The following is a 17,115-nucleotide window of genomic DNA, read 5'->3' as shown; positions in this document are numbered from 1 at the left end:
GGAAAATAACAAAACAGATTATTTCAATTCCAAATAGTATAGTAATATGTGTTTGAACATGAGTATACTGGCAATCACCTTTCTAATCAATCTTCAATATTGAATATAAATTTAATAATATAGTATTTAAGAACACTGTGATCCAGGAATCTATTTGAGTATATCTAAACTACTAACATTATTAGGAAATAAATAAAATCAATAAGCTGTTCTCCTACCCACAAGGCCAAAGAAACCAAAAAGCCAAGAGCATTCTAAAGGCTCACCTTTTGTTGACTGGCTTTTCATCCTTTTCGTAGGGTCGGACAAACCATTTCCCAATCCTAACGAAGTTCTTATCCATTAGGCACCTAAAATAATGACATCAAGAATTACTTTTATAGTATCAATAACAAATTAGTAAGTCGCTGAAGCAATACACCAGAGGAGATACATCACCAAAAATAAAAACACCACCAATTAAACTATCAAAATGTTTTATCACTTAAAAGTTTTATGTTATACTTCCCAAAAGAACTCTAGGACACTGGGCATAGAATCTCATGCCCACGTAAAAACGAAAATGTAAACGCAAGTAAGCAAAATAAATTGATGTATTTCTAAAACATCTTATACTTCTGAATTACTTCAAATAAAATCACACTTCTGCATAATTTCAATTCTTGCATCATCAAGAATATTAGGAATATAGCATTCCTTAAGAGAACTTCAGAGATATTAGTCCAAGCCACCGACACCCATCTTCCAAGTTTTTTTTGTTTTTTTTGTTTTTTGTTTTTTTTGAGACAGAGTCTCTGTTGCCTAGACTGGAGGGCAGTGGTGCAATCTTGGCTCACTGCAGCTGCCACCCCCCAGGTTCAAGTAATTCTCCTGTCTCAATCTCCCAGGTAGCTGGGATTATGGGTGTGCACCACCATGCCTGGCTAATTTTTGTACTTTTAATAGAGATGGGGTCTCTATTAAATGTTGAGCCAGGCTGGTCTCGTACTCCTGGCCTTAAGTGATCCACCCATCTCGGCCTCCCAAAGTGCTGGGATTACAGGTGTGAGCCACCGTGCCCAGCCCATCTGGCAAGTTTTAATGCTGGTTTTTTAATTTTTTGGCTTGGCATGTGATAGGCAATGCTTTTTATGTGACAAGGATCTCAGTGACAAAAATACAGCATAGCTTTATCTTAGGTATTTTCTTTTTGTAGGCACAATAAATAACTTGATTATGGCTTTGCGAGAAACAAGGAATTGCAATTGTGTCTTCTATAATGAATATTTGTTCTACTCATATACAAGCTGTGGCCCACTTCTCTATGTCATTTTAACATCAAATAACAAGGTATTCTAACATGTATTTTTGAAGACATGTTAAATGGCAAGTGAACCCAACTCTTGTAACAATAATACACACAATTCAGCTGAACTGACAACAATACAGAGAGTTATGACCAAGTTCACTCATGTACAGGCAAATAACAACTATATCTTAACTGCCACCTGGCCAACGGTGGATGTCATGGATTATAAGGAGTATAACTGATTTTAAAAACATAAAAATGAGGCTGCGTGTGGTGGCTCATGCCTGTAATCCCAGCACTTTGGGAAGCCAAAGCAGGCAGATCACCTGAGGTCAGGAGTTCGAGAACAACCCGGCTAACATGGTGAAACCCCATTTCTACTAAAAATGCAAAAAATTAGCTGGGCGTGGCTGTGCACACCTAAAATCCCAGCTACTCGGGAGGCTGAGGCAGGAGAATCACTTGAACCCAGGAGGCAGAGGTTGCAGTGATCTGAGATCACGCCATTGCACTCCAGCCTGGGCAACAAAAGAGAAACTCCATCTCAAAAATAAATAAATAAAATATAAAATGTGGGGGCACATGGGGGAAATGTGTATACTTGGAACTAGTGAAATACAGTTATCTCTAACAGTATTCAATGAAATTCTACATATTTTGTAAGAAAAGATGTCAGAAGACTGAATGTGATTCTTCTGTACAAGCTTCTACCTACCAGCAAGAGTTATATAGCAATTCTTTACTCCATATTGAGGCAATTCTGCACATGGCTTTTGCCTCTGTAATTTCCATACCATCAAGGAGGATGGAAACAATTCAAGCCCTCACCCAACTCATTACAGGTTAGATGGGTTAGTAAATGGTAATAGTTTCTGATGATCACAATGGAACTCCTTTTGGGCACAGTAAATTTGGAGAATCAATGTACCAAAAAGTCACTGAGCGCAATTGGTTTTACTTTGAAAATAAATTTCTACTGCAATCTTCATTGTTCACAATGAAGAAAATCATTTTCAGAGTAACCAAATATGTTTTCCTAAGCTTATAAGTTAAAAAAAAAAAAAAAAAACGCTTTTTAGGGGTAAATGCTGTGACTCCATTAAATTTAGAATAGGAAATATGGCACACCCACCCAAGGAAGAAGTACTCAAGAAGCAAAACTGAAAAAGTATCTCCACAGTTTATTCACTAGCTAACAGACTTAATTATATTTTTCATTAGAGTACATATAAACATATTTCCACTAGAACTCTAGTGTTTGATACCAAGTTTCTGCAATAATATTATAACTGCTACCAGAATCACTATACCACCACTACCTGGTTGATTACCAGGCACAGTACCTCATTCAATTCTCGTAATAGTAATAAAAGATGGGTGTTACAATGGCAATTTTTATAGATGAAGAAGCTGAGGCACAATGAGAATGTCATCCAGATAATAAATAGCAAAGCTGCACACAAGCCCAGGTATACCTGATCACAGAGCCAGGACATCTAATTATTAGCATACACCAACTCTCATGCTGTCACATTTTCCCAATTCTTTCCTTATTTCTTAAGTCCAAATGTACCTTGTAAATTATAGGTCTATTTAATGTGATAATGTTTCTTTATTCTCCAAAAGCCATTGTTAAATTGAAGGTGTATCTTAAAACTGATAATGCTAAGAATAAAAGCAATAGGGCACGTAACAGGTATGGCATCACATCAAACATTGAACAGTCTTCTAGTAACACACATCCTCACTTAGAAAACACTGTTTTTAAAAATATTTATTTCCTCATATTATGTCTTGAAGGTCAGAATTCAAAAGAACCATTTATCCAATAACAAATCATAAATTTACAGTGTACAGAAAGAAAAATCCAAGGCTATAGACAGTATAATATGAAATAAAAGCAGATAAAATATCTGTGACTAAAGAGTACAATGTGTGAAAGTTTATCTGCTCTTCTATCAAATAAATCACAAATTCTATATGCTGACTTCATTCCAGAAAAAAACAAACAAGGTCTGGAAGGTGGAAGAGCAGTGCACAGTCAGGACCACTTAAGGACAAAAGCAAAAGGCAAAAAGGCTGATGAAAACGCTGTCAGAGAGTCCAACACTGTGTGAATAGATCTTGAGTTCCCACTGCAGGTCACATTTCTTCGTCAGGCAATGTCAACAAAAGGTTGTTATACACAAAACAGCCATGGAAAATACTGATGTTTCAATCTGAAAACCATGTGTTTCCAAATGAGAGTCACAAATAACTTACATGATTTTTCATTTGCTAATGAGTTTCCCTGTGATCGATGATTTCCCACACAATGAAAGGAAAACATGACAGCAGAGAATTGCATGAAGTAGTGTTTTCACTCAGTTTTTTAAGTATTGTGGCAGAGATGGGAGATACACACAGAGTCCCTCCAAGATTAGGCAGTACAGAAAGTATTTCCACGTGGTTATAGGAAGAGGTGAGAGAGAAGGTATGCCTTTGCTAAGGAAGACCTAACTGATACATGGGAATATGTTGACTCAACAGTAGCCTATATAGAGGCACAAAGTCCTTGGTTCTCAAATGTTTTTGGGTCATGGATCTACAGTTTTTTTAAAAAATTGGCTGGGCACGGTGGCTCACCCCTGTAATCTCAGCACTTTGGGAGGCCAAGATGGGTGGATCACCTGAGGTCAGGAGTTTGAGACCAGCCTGGCCAACATAGTGAAACCCCGTGTCTACTAAAAATACAAAAATTACCTGGGTATTGTGGTGGGCACCTGTAATCCCAGCTACTCGGGAGGCTGGAGCAAGAGAATCGCTTGAACCCAGGAGGTAGAGACAGCAGTGAGCCAAGATCGCACCACTGCACTCTGGCCTGGGTGAAGAGGGAGACTCCGTCTCAAAAAAAAAAAAAATTAATGAGCCAGGCATGGTGGCTCAGGCCTGTAATCCCAGCACTCTGGGGGGCCAAAGTGGAAGAATAGCTTGAGGCCAGGAGTTTGACACCAGACTGGGCAACACAGTGGAACTCTGTATCTACAAAAAACACAAAAATTAGCTGGGTGTGGTCACGCAAACCTGTAGTCCCAGCTACTTAGGATTCAGGGAACTGAAGTGGACAGATCACTGGAGCCCAGGAGGTCGAGGCTGCAATGAGCTGTGATGGCACCCTTGCGCCCCCGCTAGGGTGACAGAGCGAGATCCTGCCTCAAAAACAAAACAACAACAAAATTAATGAAAGTCATTATAAATTCTTTCCTCAGAAAAATGTGTGGAAGAGCAAAACATTGTTCACAATTACATAGGGTTGGTAAACTATGAAGCATGTCCTTGGCTCTGAATTTCTATATTAAATACTACCACTGATGTCTATTAACCCTGCTTTGGCCTGAAATCTCTTTCTTCTCCCTTCTCCTCTAATTTGAATTCTATTCATTCTTTCTGTCCCGGATCAAGCCTGCACACTACTCCAACATCTACAAATCAGCACTTTCACCACTGAGTTGTAATGATTAAGTTCTACAGCTTTATTCCCCGATAAAACTATCAGTTCTTTGGGAGTACAGACAGTATCTGTCTTATTCACTGACAATACTCAACAAATATTTAACTACCCATTATGTAACATGCTTAAATGTATGCTCTATATTGGGAGGTGCTCAATAAATATATGAGAAATGAATGCCATATACCAAGGAGTATTTTCCTATTCATGTAATGCTGGTATTTTTCTTGTTTATAATCAGTAATCATGGGTAGTCTTGTACAGTTAGTTGAATTTTCTTATGTGTATGTATTCTCGCTAATGCAACATTGGTGTTTGAGGGGGAAAAAATCTACGAATTTCACTTCTTTATAGCCCATCATATCCCACCGAAGATTAAAATCATAGCAGATTCATAGACACTAAAAAATGTTTAGTATGACCAGCACTGCTGCCCAAATGCTTTAATATTTTAAAGAACATAATTTGCATATCTTTTAATGACAGATAATTCTAAGATATAAAAGTTACATCAGAAATATAATTTCCCATTTTTAAACTCTATCAATCTTTGAGGCTCAACATTTACACTTAACTTCACAAATAAATAAGTCAAGCAGACACACGACACACTCCATCTGCCAAAAATTGTTTCAAATCAATATCATCACAAATAGTGCTAAGACTATGTATCAATTAACCCTGGTTCTCTACTCAGTAAGTAATCCCAGTCACTGAGATTTTCTGAATGACTTCACTCTCCAAATATGATATAATGCTCTAAAGTAGTATAATATTATCTGGCAAGATCATTGTGATGCCAGATTTACAAAATGGTCTTTAAGCAATAGGAAATTATTTCTGTTCCCAACCCCCACCACTTCCCCAAAATCACTGTTTCAAAAAGAAAAGAGCTGCTGAAAAATGAAAATGAAATCAGGCTGTGTGTATGTGTGTACCTAATGTTTCTGTGTCATGCCATATGGCTCTGAATAATTAAGCGCAAATGCAGCCTGATTCCAAAGTTGGCACCCCCAAACTCTAATCCCAAAGCCACAGGCAGATCTGACGTAAGATTACAAATGTCACCAGAGCAGCCACAGCCTAGCTCAGGAAGCCATTTCCCAGATGAGACAGTTGGGAGGTATAGAAGGCAGCCCACCACTAGCTCTGTTCTTTTCTGGGCCCTTCAAATTATTTAAGTTATGACAGTTTTCATAGATTTCGCTATCATAACTGCAACAAAATTACATCTTCTGTTAATCATGGAGTTACAGGGCAGTTCATATAGAATAATTTTACATTACTTCATACTAGAATATCTCCACCATCATCAAAGCCTTTTGCTCACCATTCCAATCCAAATCAAATATATATGCAAAGAAGTCTCCTTCCTAGAAATTACAATGCTCCCAAATCCTAACCAAATAAAATAAACCTATGTAATAGAGGGGCTGAAGAAACTTTTCCCAAGTGATCCCTGTATTTTCATTTTCTTTTTCTTTTGAGACGGAGTCTGGCTCTGTCATCCAGCCTGGAGTGCAGTGGTGTGATCTCGGCTCACTGCAACCTCTGCCTCCCAGGTTCAAGGGATTCTCCTGCCTCAGCCTCCTGAATAGCTGGGATTACAGACGTGACCCCCCACGCCTGGCTTATTTTTGTATTTTTAGTAGAGACGGGGTTTCACCACGTTGGTCAGGCTGGTCTTGAACTCCTGACCTCATGATCCACCTGTCTCAGCCTCCCAAAGTGCTAGGAGTAAAGGCCTGAGCCACCGTGCCAGGCGATCCCTACATTTTCATTACTTTAGGCTACTACTGTGCCCTAGTGGATATAATCTCCTCTTGCCAGGTAAGCCCTATTAATCCCATCCTGTCTAACATGCCTGTCCGGTTAGCCTCTTTCACAGGCCTAGCCTCACCTGAAATGTCCATTCTAATGTAATTCCAAAAACTTTATCTCTCCTCTAGTTTTAAACTTTTAGTGTCTAATCTCATTCTCCAACTACCAAATTATGTACTTATTTATTTATGTTTAGAGACAGGGTCTCACTCTATTGCCCAGGGTGGAGTGCTGTGGCAGATCAGAGCTCACTACAGCCTCAAACTCCTGGGCTCAAGCCATCCTCCTGCCTTGGCCCCGCAAATAGCTGGGACTACAAGTGCACATGTCACCACAATCAGCTAATTTTTATTTTTTATTTCTTTACTTTTAATTTATTTTTATTTAGAGATGGGGGTCTCACTTTGTCGCCCAGGCTGGTCTCAAACTCCTGGCCTCAAGTAATCCTCCTGACTCAGCCTCCTGAGTAGCTTGGCTTAGAAAGGCACAAGCCGCTGCTCCCAGATCAATTTTGTTTTTTATTAAAGTCTTAATTCCTTCCCTTGACCAAAAAATATTCAATAAATAGCTGATTAGTCTCAGGTTGAATGTTTCTTTCTAGACATTTACAAACAGACATGTACTTTCAGTCACTTGTGTCTACGATATTTGTACTGTCTCTTTCATTAAAGTATATGCTCCTTAAGTCTAAAGACTCATTCTCCTACTTTCTTTAGAGAAATTAACTGTTATTTCAATAAAGTTGTTATTTATTGATTACTGATTTCTTGCTCCTGTTATCACATTATACCCAAGGACTCTCAATGTTACAGTATTACCTCACGATTGCCTCAACTAGGGTGGTACGTCCTACCCTGCTCCAGTGAATATGTAATTCTGAAATCCCTTCACCAGTTCATTTGCCTTTTATTTATTTATTTTTTTTTGAGATGGAGTTTCACTCTTGTCACCCAGGTTGGAGTGCAATGGCACAATCTCGGCTCACTGCAACCTCCGCCTCCCAGGTTCAAGTGATTCTCCTGCCTCAGCCTCCTGAGTAGCTGGGATTACAGGCATGCACCACCACACCTAATTTTGCATTTTTAGTAGACAGAGTTTCATCACGTTGGTCAGGCTGGTCTCAAACTCCTGACCTCAGGTGATCCACCTGTCTCGGCCTCCCAAAGTGCTGGGACTACAGGCATGAGCCACGTGCCCGGCCTCATTTGCCCTTTGATAATCACCTCTATTTCATCACCTCTATTACAATAACACAACATATTGAAAGCTAGGATGAGACAAATATAATGCTATTGTTATCATAATTGTAATTCCAGTTTTCCCCACATTATTTTCACTGTATTTTCCAAGTAAAATATCTTAACTCTAAACACTGAATCTTGGCAAACAGAGTAGCTGTGGGCCAAAGGCAATTTTACAGCTGTGTTATAAACTATCATGGGGTAAATACACTAACAATCCACTAGCTAGTACAGCAGCACCAGCTGACTGCTCTTAAGAGCCATTATGTTTTACAAGTATCAGATACCCACAGATTAAAGTCTCCCTAAGTAAGTATGGACATGATAAAGCATAACAGCTTCAAAAGACCCAAGTAATCTTCTCTCGTATGCAAATAAATCATTTGCATTTTAGAGAAAAAAATGAGCTTTCTATTGAAATTAACTTATATATTTTATTCTAAAAAGTTAAGAAAATTTAAAGTATACTACTGCACATAATGCCAATTTGACAGCACCGTGTCAGACCTTTTAAGTATTTCTACATAGCCAGAAAAGCAAGACTTTCCTAAGTCCCATATGTGGTACTGAAGCAATAAGAAAAACTCTTCAAAAGTTTCTGAACTGCACATATTTTCTGGCTTTTTAAAACCTTTTACCTCCAATATTTTATTTTGATAGAGTTAGGTGAAAAGGATATGGCATATTATGAAAACTTATACTAACTATCCTAACAAAATAACAGCCATTAGGTCTGCAATACTAAAAATGCCAAATGAAGAAACTCTTGACCGCAGATTTTTTCTTCCCCATCATCTATTGATAGCCAAAGTACTTTCCCCTAAGGAGTGTGAGGCAATCTGAACTTAAAATACAAAGTGTAACCTTTGAGAAGTTCATCATAAATACCTAACAAAATTTCCCTAAATTGAACACTGATGAAGAACAGTCTGAACTGGTGCATTATTAGAAAGGGGGGAAGGATAGAAAGAAGTAGAGGGGACTAGCAGAGACTCTACATAAGTAAAAACTACATTAATGGTATTTTATCATTCTGGGCATTTTTCAAACAAAAAAAAGATAAGTGATCATTAAGAAAATAGGAAGCACATTTACTTTCTCAAAAGAGGAAAAACAAGAGTAATTGCATGATCTAAAACTATAAAATTCAGAATGTCTAAATACTCTCAGATACTGAAATTCTAACAAATTACAAATAAAAAAATGACAAAAAGAAGTCAGTAAGACTCAAAGTTTTAAAAACCAGGTATAAATATAGCCATAGGTATGTTTCAGAAACGTATCTGTTTCAGTAACATAACCGGCCAGCTGTCTGGAAGACAGATTACAGTAACAGAAGGCGAAGATAACTCAATTAAGAGGTATGGTAGATAGATTCTTTTCCCAAAGGTATACTATCCCAATGTATATACTATATAAATAAATGCTATCCCTTTCTGTCCCACTGATATCAAGCCTGGCCATGTACTTTCGGTATCTTCCTACTGAAAGATGATATCTTGCCATGCATTAGATTTTAAGCTTGGTGCTGAATGTCTTGGCCAATGAAATGTGAGCAGAAATGGGATATACGATTTCCAAGGAAAAGCATTAATGGGGGACTATGTGCTCCGCCACTGCTCTGTGCTCTCTACCATGGACCCACCAAGTCCTACTCAGGAGGATGCCCTGTCAACATGAGTTGTGGAGCGAAGACGATATAGTACTATAATCAATTACTCACAATGAACACGAAATAAACCTCTATTGGATGAGCTAGTAAGATCTTTCAGGTCTTCTGTTACTACTGCATAACTGAGCCTAACCTGACTGAATACTTCATAGAACATTTATGGTATCCTGAAGCAGGCCAAAATGAAGATAATGGGACCAACTGGATGGACATCTGGAAGGCAGGCAAGAAAAGGTGAGGAATTCAACATTATATAATAAGAACCACAAACAGAAAAAGAAAAATTCAGGAGGGTCGAGATATCAAAAAGGCCATCACATGGATGCAGAACTGGTTGCGTTATAAATGATCCCAAAGAACAGAGTTAACAAAGAAATGAAAGTTAGAAAAAGACGGACTTCTGCTCAGTGTAAGACCTTCTAATACTAAGAACTCTTTAAAGATAAAAAGAACTCTTTGGGAAACTGTGCTTAACAAAAAGTATATATCCAGTAAAAAAGATATTATAAGGCCAGGTGCAGTGGCTCACGCCTGTAGTCCCAGCAATGTGGGAGGCCGAGGTGGGCAGATCACTTGAGGTCAGGAATTCAAGGCCAGCCTGGCCAACATGGTGATACCCCATCTCTACTAAAAATACAAAAATTAGCCAGGTGTGGTGGTGGGTACTCGTAATCCCAGCTACTGGGGAGGATGAGGCAGGAGAATAGCTTGAAACCAGGAGGCAGAGGTTGCAGTTAGCCAAGATTGCACAACTGCACTCCAGCCCAGGGAACAGAGCAAGACTATGTCTCAAAAAAGGGGGGGAGGGGGGAAGATACTATAGAAAGGGATTCCAGAATTACTTGGGCAAATGGGATTCCAGAATTAGCTGGGTAAATGGACTATGTGACTTTTAATGTTTGTCTCCAACTCTGAAAAGGTAGTATCAATACTTCTTTTAGCTAATATCAACAACAGTTAACCATTTATTGAGCTCTTAAAATGAGAAAGGTACTGTGCTGAGCCAAAAAACCCCTCCCTCACCATGTTACTGGTGAAGGAACAGGAGCTCAGCAGGCTTTAGTCACTGGCATGTGTCACACACTTAACTGGCAGAACTGAGACCCAAAATATCTCTTATATCTGAAGGAAGTGAAGAAAAGGACTTAAACAAACATGTACCCCGAAAAAGAGACATAAAATTAAAGCTAACTATGTTCTCTTCTGTCTGATATCTTTATGGAAAATGCTCTTGAGCAAGTAGCAGTGACCTTTTCGGTGTTTTTAATGGACTGATGACCCTAGCTAGATATATACAATACAGTTTCAACAAATACTGAAGAGTTACAGGAGAACTGAGTAAGTGAAAGATGAAAATATTTGAAGTCACATTACCATAGAATTTAAAATATTCTACACAGCATCAATATAAAATTAGCTCGGCACCAATCAATAGCAATGACAAATGAAATTGTATTATTCTGTGAGAAATTTCCTTAATTTCTATAGTAAAATTATTTTTCAATAACTCACTTCAGTGACATTATTCTGTATGCAATAGAAATTGCAGCCTTTTGGAAAGAAGGTCAATTTATATGGCTCCTGCTTAGCTGTGAGAGATTCTCAAGGTAGTAAATGAAATTCCCTTTTAATTAAACCTATCTCAGTCTTAAAAAATAAAAAGCAGAAATAATAGATCACAATACAAACTTTGTTAACATGCAAACTAAGGAAAAAATGGCTAGGGAGCCACAAACACTCTCCAAGTGATAAAGTCCTTGATGATCTGTTTTAATAACCTCAGTTCGGCTGGGCGCCGTGGCTAATGCCTGTAATCCCAGCACTTTGGGAGGCCAAGGCGGGAGATTCACAAGATCAGGAGTTCGAGACCAGCCTAGCCAATATGGTAAAACCCCATCTATACTAAAAATACAAAAATTAGCTGGGCATGGTGGCACACGCCTGTAGTCCCAGCTGCTCAGGAGGCTGAGGCAGGATAATTGCTTGAACCTGGGAGGCAGAGGTTGCAGTGAGCCGAGATCATGCCACTGCACTCCAGCCTGGGCAACAGAGTGAGACTCCATCTCAAAACAAACCAAAAAAACCCCTCAGTTGTAGCTTTCAAGCCAGAAACTCTCAATAGCCACATCTTAGCTGAATAGAAATGAAAAGGCATAATATAAAATTGCCAGGAATTAGATAGTAAACTGTATCTCAATAAATTCATATTATAAACAGATTTTTCAAAGACTACAACAAATGGTTGTACAGATATCCAACATTTTGGCTTCCCTGGGTCTCACTGGAAGAATTGTTGTGGGCCACACATAAAATACACTCTAACACTAACAATAGCTGAGCTTTTATATAAGAAAAGGGGGGGAGGGGGCTGGAAGCCGTGCATAATTTTCATGATATCCACCACCACAGATAAGCAAGCATATATTAGCCCTTCCAACTTCTGTTGACAATGAATAAACGGAGCCAACAACAATCATTTAAATTTGCTTTCCTATCTCATAAGCAAGGTAATTTTCATTCACAGAACAAAGCTACAAGTTTTGATAAGAGAAAATTGTCTTAAATTACAACAGGATTAGTACCACTTTTCAAAAGAATCTGAAGTCATCCATACAAACTGTACAATGATGGTTTGATCATTATTTTCTAAAAGAAAAGATGTTTTATTTGTTTCAAAATTAACTTCTGTAGAAGGGTCCAAATAGAGCATTCTGGAACTACTTTAATGAAATTTGAAAGAACACAAATCAAAGTATGTAAAATAATAAATTTAAAGTGAAAACAGTTACTAGCATTAACAGTATGGGAGGCATTATGTGGCACACATGATATATATTTATTATCCAGCAAAAGCTCACAGTACATGGTGTCCTGTACTTAATTATTATATGTTAACTAAGGCTTAGTGAGATTAGGGTAACTGTCCAAGAAACAGACCCTGAAATAAAGCCAAGGAATACCAAAATTCTTTAGAACTATCCCAAACTTTATATGTCATAATTAATTTCCTGTCTTTGTTTGTTTGTTTGTTTGACACAGGGTCTCACTCTGTCACCCAGGCTAGAGTATAGTGGCACCCAGGCTAGAGTGTGGTAGCACGAACACAGCTCACTGCAGCCTCAACCTCCTGGGCTCAGGCAATCTTCCCACCTCAACCTCACAAGCAGCTGGGACCAGAAGCGCACACCATCATGCTTGGCTAACTTTTAAAATTTTTGTAGAGACATGGTCTCACCATGTTGCCCAGGCCGACAATTTTCTTATAAATAATAGTTTAATTTGTCCTGACTTCAATTTCCAACAAAAATTCTGAATTCATGAGCTAAAAATAAATGAATTACCTGCATTTCCCCTCCCTCCCAGTTTTTCTGCTCTTCTAATTATCTTTCAACAAATAAACAAGCTACCATTGCCAGTACAAAACTTAAAAGAGTACAATTCATCTTCGCACTTGTTCGTATGCTTCTGAAAGGAATAAATCTTGATATTTAAAAAAAACACACAGTGAGCTACAATTTTAAAATATACTTTGTTCCACATACCTTATAACTTTGTATAAAAAGAATTGTGCTTAAAGTTGTGTTAATTATTGCAGAGATATCAAGAGCTTTATTCTGGTACAGGATTATGGCAACAGTAAGTTTTCTACATTTCCTTGGATAGAGTTTGTGTGTACTTTTTTTGTTCTACAGTGGGAGACAGAATTACCAACTATTTCGAATACTTAAGAGTACTCAACTCTTAAATCAATGGTTCCACATTCATACTATGCCTTAGTAACAGATGATTTCCAGGTCTATTCCAAATCACAGATTTGGAGGAGCACTCAGAGGAGCTATAGTTGAGAATGAGAAATAGAGGAATCCTCGGTGAGAAAAGCCTTTCTGAGCAACTGAAATAACATATCAACTGTAGCTCAAGTATCCTAAGCAGTTATATTATAGTGGTAACCACCCTAGCAAACAGCTTGGATAAGAAACTGGAAAGTCCTTTCAGCTTTGATTATCTGAAAGTACTACATATAGATTCAGGAAGAGAAGTAAAAAGTTTTTCTCATACAAGCTCTTAATGAACCCATTCTTTGTCAGCTACTTCTCCCCTCAAAACACTATTCAGAGCCTGGAACATATCGTTATGCCAGAAAGTAAGGGGATGCTCCAAGGATGGGATCATGTCAAAAGGTCATAGGAGTGAGCCATGACAAAGAGGCTTCCTCTGACCAAACCTGGAAGAATTTAAGCATCAAAATAAATGATGGTAAAAATCAACTATAATCCATTGAATAAAATAACAATCCATGGGTTCCAATTTACATAGCAAGATAAATAAATAGGGAAATAAAATGGAAGAAAATGAAAAAGCTCTTCCTTACAACAGGATGCTGACTAATAAAAGTAGAAAGAATGGTGGCATTTGAAAATTAACATTACAACCATAATGGTAATAAATGATTTAAGCAAGGATTACCAATACAGGCTAAAACCAATAAATGAAAATTTGATGAGAAATAGAATAATTACACAATCTCATTGTATCTGGCCACAAATTACCGATTAATTACAAATAACAAAATTGACAAAAATAATAGTTAACAAAATACTTACTAGTTTATAGCGGAGAAACTTGACAGAACATTACCTCAGTCTACGAGCCTACTGAAAATACAACATCACTTCTATGGTATTCCTACTACTAATGAAAAGCATAACCTGAATTTAAGCATGAGAAAACTATCTACAACTGAAAGTCAATATAAGGTTTGAACTCATCAAAAATATCGATGTCAAGAAAGAAAAAAAGGCTAAGAAACTGTTCCGGATTTAAAGAGACATGAAAACTAAACATAATGTATGATCAAGGATTGAATCTTAGGAGGTTAAGCTATAATGGATGTACCTGGGACAACTGATGACATCTGAATTGAACTACGGGTTAGATAATGGCATTTTATCAATGTTAAATTTCCTAATTTTTATTATTATACTGTGCTAATATACCTTTGTCCTTAGGAAATACATACCACATACTTAAGGGTAAAAAAGAACATCAAGCTTGAGTTTACAAATATACAAATGGTTTAGGGAATACATTTTAAAATAAAAGTACCATTAAAGGGCAGGGAATATGGGAGGTCTTTGTACCATTCCCAAAACTTCTGTAAATTTCAAATTATATCAATAGAAAGAGAAACTAAAGAATATAATTTAATCTTGTCATACTAGCATAAATCCGGCAGTGAAAAAGTTCTTTGAAAAATTAACAGCGAACTCTCAGTATCTAGCAATTACTTGGTTTGTCTACAAACCACTGTCTGCTGTTCCCTTCTCCCCTTACCTTTGTCTAACGATTGTGGATCGCCTTGAAGAGCAAGCGCTCTAGCATTCCCATAGGAAAGGCACAAAGGCCCATTTTCCCCAGAGTCCCTTCTTCCACAACTGAAAAAAAAAAAGAAAAAACAAAAACAGTAAAAAGGACATCCAAATAAAAGAAACTTTTGAAACATTTTCTAAAGCAAAGTTCATGAGTTAATTTAAATGACTTAAATAATCTCACACTGAAACAGAGAGTGGAATTTAAGTATTTGTCCAAAGTTATAAAATACTTATGTACAAAAAAGAGTAATGTGTCTTGGTTTTAAAGTCTGAAATAAGAGGCATAGTGCAACACTCCTCCCATAAATGTCTTTACAATCTGCTTCTTGAAAGTTTAAAATCATGTAAAATTCTCAAATTAATCTACTTAAGAGTATCACAAAGACTAATTTTGTTAAAGTTCTATTTAAGGGTAAAAAAGAATGTTACAAATTAATAGCAAAGTTATAAAATGTTTTACAGAAGGAAAATCAAAAGGAAAAAAATTCCAAAAGTGTCAGATTTACACAAATGTCTTTACATGTTTTGAAGGTCTAAAGGACATGATTTTAGAGACTGTCAGGAAATTACATCTTCCCAGAACATCAAATTTATTTCCTAAATTTATAATTTTGTTAATGTTTGACATTTTGTGAAGTATCCTGTTTGCCTCTGAAATATAACACTGAGCAACAAGTAACTCCAACACCAAAAGAATCCAACGTCTTAACAATGCCCCATGCATTCCTAAAATTCCTTTTATTTTCATAAATATATAAACAGATACAAAATGTCCTAGAAGACAATTAATTTCCTTTTAAATTACACCAGTTCAATGCAAGATAGCAAAAAATTGGAAGGATGAAAACATTTACAGGAGAAAAATTTCCTCTCTTTACTTGTTATCTTGACAAAAACACTCAGAGGAGAAAATTCTGACAGAATTAAAACACACATTATATCCACAAGGCATATTTAATGCTTTTACCACACCAGCAGACATACCAAAAGCATCTCCATATTCTCAAATCAGACAGCATTTGAAAACTACATTCGGCCTTTTATCTATTAGACTTTCTAAAATTACAAAGCTGAAATTTTTTTTCTTGGTTATGTCAAATAACTTTTTGTCTTCCTGCCTATGTGCTAATCCTGATTTACCAAATTTTCCCAAAGCAATCTCTGTCTAAAACAGTTATGTTATTTATAGCAAGAGAAATAAAGTACAGCAAAGAGAAAAACATTCCTGCTAACAACTGGTAGTCTTTGCTCAAGACAAAACATTCCGAAATTTCCAACAATGCTCTGCAGGTATCATGAATCTATGTTCCCTCTGACACATTTATCCTTTGGGTAGAACTTTTCTCGGTTTGAAAGACACTTAATATCTCAATAAAAAGAACACCCCGCATTAATTTGTTTTTCTTTCCGAATGTGTTTCACTGACCCTGAGGCACCATCAAGTTTAAGATACACCATTATTTTGCAAACCACCAGGAGAAGAGGAGAAGGTGACAAACTATAACATCATTCCTAACACAATTTTCACTTTCCAATTATTCAAAGAGCTCCTTTAAACTTATTGAGTCCTATTCATCATATTCCACTATTATGCATACATAAAACAGATAATATAAGCAAAATAAATTAGTTAAAAATTCCTAAAACTATATCAATATTCCAAGTCTACCTCTTCTGAATCACTCTTCAACCCAGTCACTGGTGCAGTATTTTCCTACATAATCATTCTCTGTGCCATAAAGAGTGCTGGTGATGCAGCATTTGTGAAGAGTGTGCCACTTTTATTTCCAGAGTTTTCTTCCACTGGTGACACCTATTCGGCACACTGTTTTAAACTTCTGATATTAAAATCTTCAAATATACTTTAAAATAGGGGGCTGGATATAGTGGCTCACAACTGTAATCCCAACATTTTGCGAGGCCGAGGCAGAAGGATTGCTTGAGCTCAGGAGATCAAGACCAGCCTGGGCAATACAGCCAATTCCTGCCTCTACAAAAAAAAAAATTAAAAATTAGCCAGGTGTAGTGGTGCACGCCTGTTGTCCCAACTACTCTGCAGGTTGAGGTGGGAGGATTGCTTGAGCCCAGCAGGGTCAAGGCCGCGATGAGCCATGATCATGCCACCACTGCACTCCAGCCTGCATAACAGAGTGAAAGCCTATCTCAAAATAAATAAATAAAAAGGAAGGAGGGAGGGAGAAAGAGAGCGGGGGAGGAAGAGGGGAAGAGGG

The 17,115-nt window shown here is 37.3% G+C and overlaps 1 protein-coding gene across 1 annotated transcript in view; it reads right to left on the bottom strand.

Annotated features, from left to right (window-relative positions):
* Nucleotides 1–262: 262 nt before the first annotated feature.
* MED13L (mediator complex subunit 13L) overlaps nt 263–17,115 on the bottom strand; it is a 192,673-nt gene continuing 175,820 nt past the window's right edge. Inside the window, exon 3 of the mRNA XM_017887886.1 lies at nt 263–350. Within this exon, the coding sequence (XP_017743375.1) occupies nt 343–350 (8 nt within the window). The 3' untranslated portion in view covers nt 263–342. The remainder of the gene's footprint in view (nt 351–17,115) is intronic.

The sequence above is a fragment of the Rhinopithecus bieti genome, unplaced genomic scaffold (assembly GCF_001698545.2).
Source record: "Rhinopithecus bieti isolate Rb0 unplaced genomic scaffold, ASM169854v2 scaffold_17010, whole genome shotgun sequence".
Classification (NCBI taxonomy): Eukaryota; Metazoa; Chordata; class Mammalia; order Primates; family Cercopithecidae; genus Rhinopithecus; species Rhinopithecus bieti.
Note: the sequence above shows the minus strand (reverse complement) of the source record. Positions and strands in the feature narration are given on the sequence as shown.